Source organism: Corvus moneduloides, chromosome 11 (assembly GCF_009650955.1).
Source record: "Corvus moneduloides isolate bCorMon1 chromosome 11, bCorMon1.pri, whole genome shotgun sequence".
Taxonomy (NCBI): domain Eukaryota; kingdom Metazoa; phylum Chordata; class Aves; order Passeriformes; family Corvidae; genus Corvus; species Corvus moneduloides.
This window is the reverse complement of record NC_045486.1, coordinates 16886339-16899346: the sequence shown is the minus strand read 5'-3', so window position 1 is coordinate 16899346 and position 13008 is coordinate 16886339. Positions and strand designations below refer to the sequence as shown.

At 46.0% G+C, this 13008-nt stretch overlaps 1 protein-coding gene across 5 annotated transcripts in view; it reads left to right on the top strand.

Annotated features, from left to right (window-relative positions):
* The window catches only part of LOC116449191 (6-phosphofructo-2-kinase/fructose-2,6-bisphosphatase 4), a 56237-nt gene that overhangs the window by 5780 nt on the left and 37449 nt on the right, over positions 1-13008 (top strand). The window contains exon 1 of one of the 5 annotated variants that reach the window (XM_032120417.1): positions 10455-10541. The exons of the other annotated variants lie outside the window; for them this stretch is intronic. Coding sequence (XP_031976308.1) covers positions 10514-10541 — 28 coding nt within the window. The 5' untranslated portion in view covers positions 10455-10513. Of the gene's footprint in view, positions 1-10454; positions 10542-13008 lie in introns of those variants that run through there. 5 annotated transcript variants of the gene reach the window in all.

Below are 13008 nucleotides of genomic sequence, written 5' to 3'. Positions count from 1 at the left end.
GCTTTGCTGTGATGGATTTTTTTTTTTTTAACTGTCTGTAGGAAGGCGGGTTTGCATCTCACTCCTCCAAGCCGTGGTGCTCTCCATTGGCTGAGGAAGGGTGTAAAACCAGTGCTTTGGCAAATACTGATCCAACTGGTTAGCTCTTCTTCCCTTATTCCTAAGGGCAACTCCATAAAAAGCACATAATCTGCACCTTTTTTATCTTCCTTCGTGAGATTTGGCTGCTGGCTCATTGGGGCCTTCCTTGGAAAGGGCTGTCTCTCTCTGGGGATCGAGGTCTGGCGTGTTTGTGAGGCACTTTGTGTAATACAAGATGACAGCTGTGACGTAAGTACACCAAAACTTTTGAACATAGCCTCAGTCATGGTTATGTTTGGATATAATTTCCCCCACTTTCCAGGAAAATTGTATTATGTCGGCTGGAAGATAAGCCAGGCGCTCCTGCTGCCGAGGGGCAGGATGGGGACGCAGAGATGGATGGGGCAGTGAGGGGTGTTGTACCTGGGTTTGTTAACGGGACCAGGACCCTGAGCTGCCTGGTGCCACAGAAAACTGGGTGTCACTGGGTGCAGAGTGGCTGTGGCTCCTGCCCAGTGAGTCACAGGATTGCTCTTGTTTACAGCCACCACTTTGCTCCTGCCAGCCTTATTGTAGGCAGCTGCCAGCTTCCTCCATGCCTGACTCCAGCCCAGGGCATGGAAAGGGATTTCAGTAAGGTTGGTGTTTCAGAACCTCTCGGACTAGGAGGGGGACCCCCATTCAGCTGTTGAAACACAGTGATGGCCATTGCTTCGTGGCTGAACTAAAACCCCTTCACTGCTGCTTGGGTCATCCCCACGATGCTTGTGCTGGCATCTTCCATGAGCAGGGATTTGTTGGCTGTGCCAGGGGAATTGGATACTGCCCTCACTGCTCTTGACAACACCTGGCTCCTTGTTGGCTCTTTGAGATCTGAGGAGGAAAACAAAAAGATGTTAATACCAAAGAAACTCGAAGACTCTTTAAGATTTTTTTGATTTTTAAAGATGTTAATTCTGAATTAAACTTTTTATATTGGCAAATGCCAGAGAAACTAGTTCATATGAGGCAAAAACATACTAAACCAACTATAACTTGGAGCAATCCCATACAGGGTCGACTGATTTTGTAGTGCTTTTCCTAGAGCTGAAGATGGGACTGAATAAATGCCCATTGTGGGACTCCTGGTGCTCGCCCAGTGTGTTGCAGAGCAGTTTGCAAAGTTTCCAGTAAGTTTGCTTAATGTGACCTTACTCAGTTGTGAGACACTCCCATAATTATGGCTGCAATTAAGGGCAATAACAGCCATTTACATAAGATGCCAGTCCTTTTAAATCGGTGCATCATCTAATGAGAGCATTCATGTAGGGATAGCTGTGCAGGATGAGGCCCCAAAGCTGGGATCATTTTAGGCAGGATTTTGTCTCAGAACTTTCTTGAGGTCATTCCAAGGAAGGATCTGCTATGAAATAGGACATTTTGTTATGAAAATGTACTGATTTATAAATATAACCCTTACCAGTAGCAGGATGTTGTTGAATTGAGTGATTGTAACATTTTATTTTTTTATGTATCATCCATCCCATTAAAAAAAAAAAAATCAGCTGGGTTGCACCAGTATTTTTCTCAATTTGATTGCGTCAATGTCCCTTCTGCTCTTATGAGTAAGAGATTTGGTAAATCCGACTTGTGGCCAGTATTTAATTGCTGGTGAAGCACTATGGATGTGTTCTGAATGGCTCACTGGACTTGCATGGTTTCCTTGGGGCTTAACCTCTGTGTATGATGCCCACAGATTTTTTCCTTGAGATAAATATAAATATTAGACTTGAAGTGCTGGAAAAGATTTGGGGAATGCTTTGGCTTTCTTCTGAAAGAAATGACCTGGTGGAGTATTCCCACTTTCCCACTCCATATGTTTTGTTTCTCTTTTTTTATTTGTTTGCTTTAATTAATTGAATATGGTGTAAACTTGTGGCCCCACACCCTGGATGGGGCTTCTTGGGAAGAGTCACAAGGCTAGTGTGGTAGAAAGGGTAAAAATTCTCAAAATACAAGTGTGGAGGCACCAGCTGTGAGCTTGAGAAATGCAGAGTTCCTGGGTCTGCACTGATTTTCCCCAGAAGCCATTTTTTCTCATTTTAAGAGAAATAATTAGTCTGTTAGCCTTTTCTCACAGGCAGAGTGTTTGGCTTGCGGTGTCTGAGACCGTAAGAGGTTAAGTAATGAAATTGTAAAAGGAAGTAAAAGAGAATAATCAACTCCAAACTCCCTAGTCTGTCTAGTTGGGCTCTCCAGCATCTAAAATTAAGTAATTTAGGTTAATTCCTGATTTCACTTGATTTTTACCAGGCACTCAAAGTGGGGCTGCAGTAGAGAGTAATAAATTTGCTTCATGTTGCTGCACACAGGTTGTTATTTCCAGCGGTGCTGGATTGATTTTGAGCGTGGTTTGGTCATGCAGTGGGGCAGTGTCAGGGGCAGTGCTGGCCAGGTGTGCTCTCACAAGGTTCCACGTGGGGCCAGGGTGGCTTATAAACCAGGCTTGTTCCTGGGTGCCTGCCAAAACCTGGCCCCAAGTACTGTAATCACTCACTAATTCTGAATCCAAATCTCCAGACGTACTGAACCTGTTACCTGCTGAGGTACTGACCTGGTGGTGCTGTGTGAAGTAAAATTACAGGATGCTTTGGGTTGGAAGGGACCTTAAAGCTCATCCCATCCCACTCCCTGCCATGGGCAGGGACACTTTGCACTATCCCAGGTTGCTCAGGTCCCATCCAGCCTGGCCTTGGACAGTTCCAGAGCTGGGGCAGCTGCAGCTTCTCTGGGTGACCTGTCCCAGGGCCTCACCATCCTCACAGGCAAGAATTTATTCCTAATATCCCATCTAGCCCCATCCTCTGTCAGTTTAAAGGCATTCCCCCTTGTCCTGCCACTCCAGGCCCTTGTCAAAAGTCCCTTTCCAGCTCTCTTGGAGCCCCTTTAGGCACTGGAAGGTGCTCTGATGTGTCCCAGAGCCTTCTCTTCTCCAAAATCACTCTGATGTGGTGAGCCGGTGAATTTGTGTCCATGCAGAGAAGAAATACTTGGGGGTTTTTTGTGCAAAATATGTCAACTTACCTGTGCTATTACAACAGTGCAGTTTTAAGTGCCTTTAGGGAAGTGTTTTGATTCTGTCCAATTTAGCTCTGATTTGAGAAGCTGGTGAATGGGGGGCTCTCCTGGATGTTGGTGTCTGCAACATTTAAGGGTCTGAAGTAATGCACTGGAATTAATCCTGAAGCCCTGAAGCACAGAGCTGCCATGAATACAAGTGATGAGTCTCTTAATTGCAACTGACTTTTATCCTTGTGATGGATAAAAAGGATGTTTTGCAAATGTTTTATTAATAAAATGGGATGGATTTGTCATGAGTGCCCTTGTAGAAATAATGTGCCTGTTACATTGAAACACGGAATTTAAGGCTGTAATTTCTGCACTTGGGTATCTGAAATGCCTGTATGGCATTAGTTTCCAGGTGATTCAGTATGTTCCTATAATGTTTACAGGCCGTGCACAAGTAGAAAAATGTAGGAAAAGGTAAAAAAAAAAAGTGTGAATAAAGGGTTTTAAGTTCTTGCCTCCTTTTTTGACTCTGAAGATGAGCTAAAGTTGCCCGAACTCCTTCCTGAGGAGCTATTTTTAAAGTTTTCTTCTGTTCCTGCATCGTGGCCTGTCTGTGTGTGGAGCTGGCTTCACACATGTTGTGCCTTGCCCTGGGCACTGCCAGGGGAGCTGTGTGATCCAGGCTCCCTGGCAGCTGTTGTCTCTAAACAAGAGGTGCCGCAGCCCCCGCCAGCCCCGGATCTGCTGCGGGGTTGGTGCTTGTCACTCGAGTGACTCCTAAAAATGGCTTGGACGTGCTATTCCTGCCTGGCTCGGAAAAGCCACTCGTGGTGCTGCTTCTCTGGAAGTGGATTCCCACGTGAGGGATTTCTCCATGTGCACACAGCAGCAGACTTGGTGAGCTGGCTCAGTGTGAGCTGGCACTGCAGAGGCTCGGTTTGATCCTGCATGTGTTTTAGGTGCCTGAATGGGAAGGTTTCCCTAAGCAGCAAGAAATCCTCATGTCTGGGTTAGGTATGATTTGCCAGGGGATAGTTTAAATCAAAAGATGCAAAGACAAGATATTTGTGGAGATTTATTAGAGCTAAAAGCTTCTGTATGACTACACCCCCCTTTTTGACATAAGGAGCACAACCACCATGAGCTGTTTTAATGCATCTGAAACGGCCTCTGACCAATGACCACTAACAGTATTTGGGTTTAAGTCTGGCTTTTCCTTCCTTTTAAGTTTCCTTTTATGGTCATATATCCCTGGAAATCTAATTGCTGTTGTTGGTTAATAACAAGCAGCATTTGTTGTCTGTGGGAACCCTGTTGATATCCTTGAGCTGTGCAGCATTTACCTTCTGCATTAAGAAGGGGATAAAAAAAAGAGCTTTGTATTTTTTTTGCTGCTACACATGTGAAAGTGGTTTCCCCAAAACAATGAGGAGGGTTTGTGGCCTCTTGCAATTAGAAACTGTCAGATGGCTTGTGAGAAGAGATGGACTGATGGGGCAAAGGAGGAGGGGGAGCAGCCCTGTTGCTGCTGAAGTCATTACTCATTTTTTGTGGGAGATCGATCTCGCAGATTCTTCTTTTTTTTTTTTCCCGAGAAATGCTCCATTTGGGGATTGGAGTAGAGCAGCTTAAAAAATCCAAGCAATTCTGGAAGAGATATCTCCCACACATTTATGCCTTGGGGTTTTAACTGATTTTTCTTCCCCAGGCTGGGCCAGTTCCAGGGATTTGGGCTCGTCTGGCATCAGTCTCAGGTCTGATGGGACCAGGTCAAAGCACTGTGTGTACTGGGAGCATTGGCAGGGCACCTGCTCACTCCTGGTAGCCAGTTTTTATTAAAATGTGGAAGACTAATATTTCTGAGACCTCTGTCCTGTGTGAAAGAAGGTTCAGATGTCCCTGGTGGTGAGGGGGTACCTGAGCAGGCACAGAGCAACCCAGGGTGGGGTGTCTGGAGCCAGCAGGCCTGGACAGCTGGTGTTTCACTGGAGGTGGTGAGTGTGAGGGCTGGTGTGCTCATTTGCTTCTGATTCCCTTGCTTTGTTTTCTATTTTTGTATCCTGTTTGGCTTTCAATTGATATTTAAATTTTGGAATGTGTTTTTACACATTCTGGTGCCAAAGGCTGTCCCTTATGCTGTATGTGATGGAGTATGGCCTTCTGTGCACCTGGATTAGTTTTTTTATAATGTGTTTTCTCTAGAGACAGTTGTGCTGAACCAAAGTTATTTTTTCAAAATATAAAGAGAACTCAGGTGGGCTGCTTTATTTTTTTTTTTTTCTAATAGAAGACTTCTTTACTAATATTATGCTGGAGCCTCACTTGGTGAATGTTTCCCCTTGCAAGAGTTTAATTTATAGCCTTTCTGCTGTTTAGCCTGTCTGCACTCTGTAAATTTGATTATTTTGGCTGTCATAATTTTATTACTCCTATTAAGCTTCCTCATTTGCACATTGATCCTGTTAGTCTCAGGAAGCTGATAAGCCATCTAGCTCTACTTGCAAAATGCACAGAAAATGAGAAGTCTGCCCTGGAGGCTCTGAATGCTTAGATTCAGGGTGTCTGGCCTGTATTTTTTTCCCCTTCAGTGCTGTTTTAGCCTACCTGACTTCATTGCAGCTTGCCAAATTAAGATGAATTTTTGCTTTATTACAAATTCTGTCATTGGTAGCTTCTGAGAAGCTTTGCTCTGGTTTGCTTGTATTTTTATTTGGATGAATACCCTCTTTTTTCACAGAGCTTAAGAATATTTCCAGCGGCAGCTGGCGTCGCATATGCTGTGGGTTGTTTTCCTCCTTGTGTCAGCGTCGGTTTTCCATGCTGGCTTTCCAGAGGGATTTATTCTTTACTTCCACAAAACCTGCTTTGCTGTTGCTTGTGGGACGTGCAGGAGCCCAAGTGTAACTGAGAGGACTTTGGGCCCGTTGCTCTTTGCTCTTGCTTCCACTGCCGTGGGCTTTTCCCTCAGTGACCTACTTGCCCTCTAAGGCAGGCTGGACTATCCCCTGTTGGACCTTTAACTCCTGTCCCCCTTTTTAAAACTTGTTCTGGCTCTCAGTGGAGTCTCGTCCCTCTTATAAGGTGAGGTTGTACCGCCTCTCCCTCAGCCTCCCCTGTCCCAGGGCTGCTGTGGGTGCTTCTCCCTATTTACATGTTCTTTATGTCACTGAAGTGTTTGCAGACCCCTGGTTTGTTCCTGTTCTCCATCACCTCCCTGCACAGTCACTGCTGCTTCCAACGAGTTGTTGCTCTTTCTTTGGTGATGTTCTTCCCCTGCTCCTGATCCAGCGTTTCCTCCTCCTCCCACGGTTTGACCTTGCCTTGCTCTTGTCTCCCTGCGCCCTTTTCCAGGCGTTCACATGGCTTCAACTTCTATTAAGTGCCGATGACTCACAGATTCACTCTACACCTCCGAGGGTTTGTCACCCAGCCCAGTGGCTGTTTTCCTCCTTGCCTTTTTCCTTTTGAGTGCCCCATCAGTCATTCAGTATTTCACGCCCCAAACCCCGGGTGGTGCTTCCCAAGCTCTCTTATCTCTTGTCTTTTAAAGTGCTGCCATCTGATAGGTAGCTCTGTCCCAAAGCCTTCAAGATTTTTTAAAAATCATGCATTTGAATCGCATGCAAATGTTGTGTACTCTTTGTTGTCAGTATATTTCTCCTTTTTCATCTCATCAGACAACTTCCCTAACGCAAGTAGTTAAGTTTTTACCGATGTTTTTCTTTGAAGAGACCAGTCTTGTGGAACTGTACTTCTGAAGTCAGTTGACAGCATTTGGTTTTAAAGATGGTGTAAAGTGTTTTAGTTCCACTCTGAGAAGGCAGCTGCCCTTGTTTTATCTTTTTTTTTTTTATTTAGCAGCCTAGACCAACTGTTATGAGCAAGTGGGATTCATTCCTAGCTGAGTGACAGGAGAAAGGATGTGTATACACCAGAAATGTTCAAATATCTAATATAAAAGTAGCTGAGCATAATTCATAAGCCTGTCAGCCTGGATAAGGGCTGTCTGTTGTACTTAAAATTGTCAATCCTTTCCTTGTGCTCCTTTTCGTTACATTACTACTCATACCTGCAAACTCAAACTCGGAATTGGGGAGGTTTTCTGATATGCTTATGTGATTGCAAAGGAATAGGGAGTTTTGAGGTGATAGAGGGACTTTCAGACTGCTTAGCAGAGGTTGCTTATAAGCAGGTTCAAGAGGCACAAAGACATCCCCATGGATGCAGGTGTGTTTTTGTTTTTCCTCTCTTTCAAATACTACAGATTAATCCACCCTTTGTTTTCCACGGTTATATTATGGATATCAGGTAACTGAAGTGGACTTGCTGCTGTAGCACCCTTGCAGGGAGGTGGGGAGTGTCTGAGGGTGCCCCCAGCACACAGGGGCTGTGCCAGGCTGGACGTGCTGTTGCTGTAGTAACAACATCAGGTACGACCAGAACAACGTGCAGGAATGACTCTCCTCAGCGCCCTTGCCATCTTGGAAACTCGGGATTTTCACTTAACCCCTGGACATGTGAATGTAAATAGGCAATTGGTGCAAATGCTGTGTGTTTTGATGTCCTCTTTCTGCATTTCTTACAAGCACAGGCCCCCTCATGTAAATAGTTTGGAGTCCCTGGTATACAGCAAGAGGGTTTATCTACAAAGGGCTTTTTAACACTGGGTTGTGCTCAGAAAACATGAATAATGGATGCCATCTTTGCTTTATGTTGCATCATAACAGGAAGATTTAAAATGTTGCTCAACTTTGTGATGATGGGAATTGTTTTAAGCAATATCTGGAAGTGCCACTTGAGGATCTTGCCTGTTTTTCAGGGAAATAATTCCAGTGTTCTCTCAGAGGTAAAGATAGGAGGTGACTGCTTGGACTGGAAATGTAAAGATTTAGTGATTTGTCCTTCAGATTTAACAAACAGAATTAATGCAGGCTAGCCTTAAATCTACCCCTTCATGCCAAACTTAACATAGGAAACTTCCTTGTGTGAAAACAACATCATCTCATCGAAAGGGTTTATCTCCAGACATTAAATTTCTCCCACATTTAAAACAGAGCAATTATTTCTTTTGAAATGTGATAAACAACTAAACGAACATGTTTATATACTTAGAAATAATGGAAGTACTGTGAGTGTCCATGCTTTGAGGAATGGTTCACCTAAAGATGACAAGAACAGAGTGACAGTGTGGCAAAGTGTGTATTTTTTTAGTTGATACCACTGCGTCTGTGAGTCTCAGTGTTTGCTGTGGGGTTCTCGTGCAATCCATGTGTTGGTGAGATGACGTTCTGCTGATAACCTGTATCTCCCCAAGTAACCTTAGATCGCCTGATAGAGTTTATATTCCTGCAATACCACGAGTGAGTTCTGTAGAAAGCCATACAGGAGTTCATTGGTACAATTCTTACAGTAAAACTTTTGTATGGCTGGTACCTGTTTACTGATGGTTAGGTCGTCATGGTTTGGAAAACACAACCGTGCTGGAATCCAGCCACACATGAACACTGCTGTGAGGGACACCTCATTGCTTTGCATGCACTGTGAATAACTCTGATGATGTTTCAGTAGACAATGAGGAAAATACCATAAATGCAAATTATTGTGAGAATTATCTGTCTCTCCAGCCAAGTGTGTTGTGAGGCTCCTGAGTGCCCAAACCGTGTCAGATCTTCTGTTGTATCAGATTGATTGTATAAGATGTGTTGATGGTTGTTGGAATAGATGGGAGCTTGTTTTCTTGCTGACTGACATGACATGAACATCTTCTGTTTGGATGAATTATTTTTCTTATCTATTCTAAGGAATATTTTGTTTCAGCTCAAGGAATCTCTTTAGTATCTGTGTTGATCCAGTTTTGTCTGTGTGGAATCTTGGTTGTTGTTTAAATCTACTCCTCAATTAGCACTGAAGAATTTTCTTGTCCTTAGTAGTAGCTCATTCTCATCTAAAGCATGATTACATCTGGTTATTTGTTATCAATCTCTTTGACAGATTGATCTGTAGCCATGAAGTCTAGTAGTAAAATGAACTCTTACAAAATAATTTCTGAAGGTGTGTCTTGCTGAGGGCAGATTCTTGTTTTACTTCTGAATTCTTAATGGCTTTTTGCTTGTCTTTGAGGTAGCAGTCTGCTTCAAGACAACTGGAACATTTTCCCTTTAGGCAGTGATAGGAAATAAGATATGGAGTGGATGGTGCCAGCAATAAAACTTACCTGTTGCTCAGAAGAAATGAAGGAAGTGCTAGGACCGCGTATCACAAGGCCTGGTCCTTGTGATTTCAGTTGGTTTGGAATCAAGTCCCAGATGGAAGGACCTGTGGAGATGGTATGGGGAACCTGCTGAACCTGTCATGTGGGATGCTTGAAATTTTTGGGGACTTAGTGGGCTGTTTGTCATTTTTGCTGGGTTGACTCCTGGGACATTACACTCTGGGAAAACAAAAAGGATGGCACTTCGGGTTGAGGAGGGAACCATAGGTGTCCTTGATGAGATGGGAAGCCTTCATTTAAGAAGCTGATGTAGCAAAATGTCCTGAGAGCCTAGACTGAGAAGGTGTGAATCAGTGTATGTCACTCTGCTAACGCAGCGTTGCACCTCTGCCTCGATTGCTCATTGTGCTTGCTAAGCTCTGAACGGGAAGGAACTGGCTCTGTTCTCTGTGGGAAGCTCTGTGAGAAGCTTTTACCTCCAGAGGGATCTCTTGTGCAGGATGACTGTTTCCAAGGCATACTCTGTGTCATCATCCAGGAGATCAGGAACAGCTCAGGGAGGAAGAGAGGTGCTTCTTTTGGTGCAGCTTCCTTTATCTCTGGATTTTCTTGTTAATTGGATAGCAATGCTGGGTTAGTGCCTGGCTTACAGAGGTCACAACATACTGAGCAGAAGGGCATTGTGTTTTAGGCAGGTTGTTAGGGACTTCCACAGGGAGGAAAAACCTGCCAGGCTTGATCTGCCCTTCAGGAATATGGGAATTACCTGGAGGAGAGAGCAGTCTGTTCCCTGCTGAGGTCTCAGGGTAACAAGGGATGTGACAGAACAGGCCAAGTGTCCCAACTGCTCTGCAGTACTTCGGTCATTACAGCAGAAACGGGGTGCAGCTGCAAGTCTTTTCACCATGTAAGAGCACCCAAACAAAGACTTGGTCAAAAAAGCCCATCAGCACTGTGCCCCACATCAGCTGTGTGGGGAGAGATCTCTCCCATTCCACCTGAAACTCAGTTTTGAAATGCTGGAGCGTTGTTACTTGTGAACAGAAAGGGTGAAGCATAGTTGTGTGTTTGGTCGCTGACTCCTCTCATTGGCTTGCAGTGTTGTAACAGCCTCGTGTATATTAGATAGCTGCTGTCCTGGGGTGATGCTTCCAGCTGCACAGATTTTGGCCAATGAAGGACTGCCACCAGCTTGCTGAAGGTATAGTTGACTTTTTTTTTTTTCATTAAAAGAGAAAATTGGTTATAAGTTCAACAGGAATTCTCCTGTCTGCTTTATACAAACACTGGTGTAGTGTAGCAGGCTGCCTGTTAGCTGGTCAGAGCCAACCAATCCCTGTGAAATTGGGAAATTTGGGTGGGTGTCAAAGCTGGCTGTGTAAGATGTGTGTGGCTGAAGGCTGTGCTGGTGTGTGTCCGTATTTCTTGAGTAACAGATGTATGTAATGATCATTGCAAGGTCTGTGTTCCTCTGTGTCTCAAGTTGTGCCGAAACAAAGCTGGTGCTGTGCTGAGGGTGATGTCTTTTAGAGTACCTGTAACTGGATGGCCTCACAGCCCTGTCTCTGCACCTTCTTAAAGGGGGATAAGGATTTAAACTCTGATCTCTCCTCCTCTCACTCTTGCCATATGAGGAAAATGCAGATACCAATGTTAAGATAGAATAATTTAAACTAGTTCCTGTTTGTCGCTTTGAGCTAGAACAGTAACCTGCCAGTTGCAATAGAGAAGGTTTGGATTTAGGTTTTTCCACCTGATTATTGCCAGTTGCATGTGTAGAGGTCAAATACTATGGATTTTGTCAAAGTAAGTAGCTGAGAATGCAGGGTTGAAAAGTATATCTCACGACTTAGTGGAAGGAGAAGTGCTTTAGAGAAATTGAAGTAATAGGTTAATGGTGAAATACAATTTGTTGGTGTTTAATATCTAGAAAGAAGTGGGGCTATTTAGTTCTGCATGTGGACTCACTCCTCCCAATATATTTTTTTTTCATTTGGAGGGGAAAATAACTCAGGGCTGGTAGACGGACTTTCCTTCCCTGTAGCTTTCTGTAACCTCTGGCTCTACCTTATGTGCCTAAAAGCCAAGTCCTGATGTATTTTACTTCTGCGGAGCTTTGCTATCTCCTGGCACGGCGATCCCGGTGTCACTTGGCTGTGACAATACATTTCGGAAGCGTAACAGGGAATTCCTTTTTCCGGGAGACCTGCTTGGGCACGGGCGGCTCGGCAGGCTTAGAGCCGTTCTGAGCACCGAAGCATCAGCACAGGGACGGCCAGCGCCGCTGTCCCCCCGCTCGCCGCTGTCCCCCCGCTCACCGCTGTCCCCCCGCTCGCCGCTGTCCCCCCGCTCGCCGCTGTCCCCCCGCTCGCCGCTGTCCCCCCGCTCGCCGCAGCCACCAGGGGGCGCCTGCGCGCCCGCGCAGTGTCCGCGGAGGGGCCAGGGCGCCGCCTGGCGGCCCGGGCGGTGCCGGCCCCGCCGGGAGCCTGAGGGGTGTGCCCGGTGCCCGCGGGGTGTGCCCGGTGTGCCCGGTGCCCGCGGGGTGTGCCCGGTGCCCGCGGGGTGTGCCCGGTGTGCCCGGTGCCCGCGGGGTGTGCCCGGTGCCCGCGGGGTGTGCCCGGTGTGCCCGGTGCCCGCGGGGTGTGCCCGGTGCCCGCGGGGTGCCCCGGGCCTAGCGCAGCCAGCGGCCCCGCGGAAGGGCTCGGTGATGCGGGAGAGCTGCCGGAACGCTCCGGTGCTGCAGAACCCTCCTGAGTGACCTCTGGCTGTGCCCATGTCTCGGCGTGCCGGCAAATCCCTCCTGGGTCTCGGCTCTCGCTCGCATCCTCCGCGCTGCTCGAGGGCCCGTGGGTGGGTTTGCCGTGAGCTGCGTGTGCTCCGTGTGCTGAGGGCGTGGGCACCTGGGAGACTGGAAAGTCTTATTTCCCTGTTCCAAGTAGCAAGTGTGTGCTGCCAGAGAGATGGTGGAAGGATGGGAAGATGAGATGTTGGGTGGTTTATGGATGTTTTATGGGCTGTCAGACTGAAAAGTGATATCTTTACTAGGGAAATGAGATACATGGAAGTTACTTGCGTGTATTGTGAAACTTGGATTATATGGCTGCCATATGATACAGCGTGTTTATAGATACAAGTTGGGTTTCTGTAGGATCAAGTAGAAACCTTGATTCAGTCTTTTTTATTTCTTCCTGTCTCTAAATAATTACCATTTGCTCTAGGCATTAAACCCTAAGTTTAGGGACAGGAGTCTTGTCAGCCAGTTGTTTCTAAGGAGCGAGTGTAACTTTATCACTTGGCTCAAGCACGTTATTTCCATGCTGCAGTTCATTTTCCAAGAGTGCCCTTCCCCTTGACGTTTTGCCTCGGGAGAGAAGTAGTTTCTCAGGTAAGCGCTCTGCTCAGCATGGCCCTGAGAGCAGATGCTTTGTGTAAAACACAAGGTAAAGGCTTGTTCATGGTTTTCCCTGTAGCAAAGGAAGCTGGGTCTCCAGCTCTTCACCTGCAGCCATCAGCTCTGCTCCTCCAGCCTTTGCATTAAGACAGCAGCTGATGGTAATGAGATTATGCAGAAGGTGATCTCTGTTATTTATTGGGAATCTAACGAGCAACACTTGTTCTGTCTTTTCCCAGGAACTGAATGTAGTGCCCTTGTAAACTGTGTTATGAAA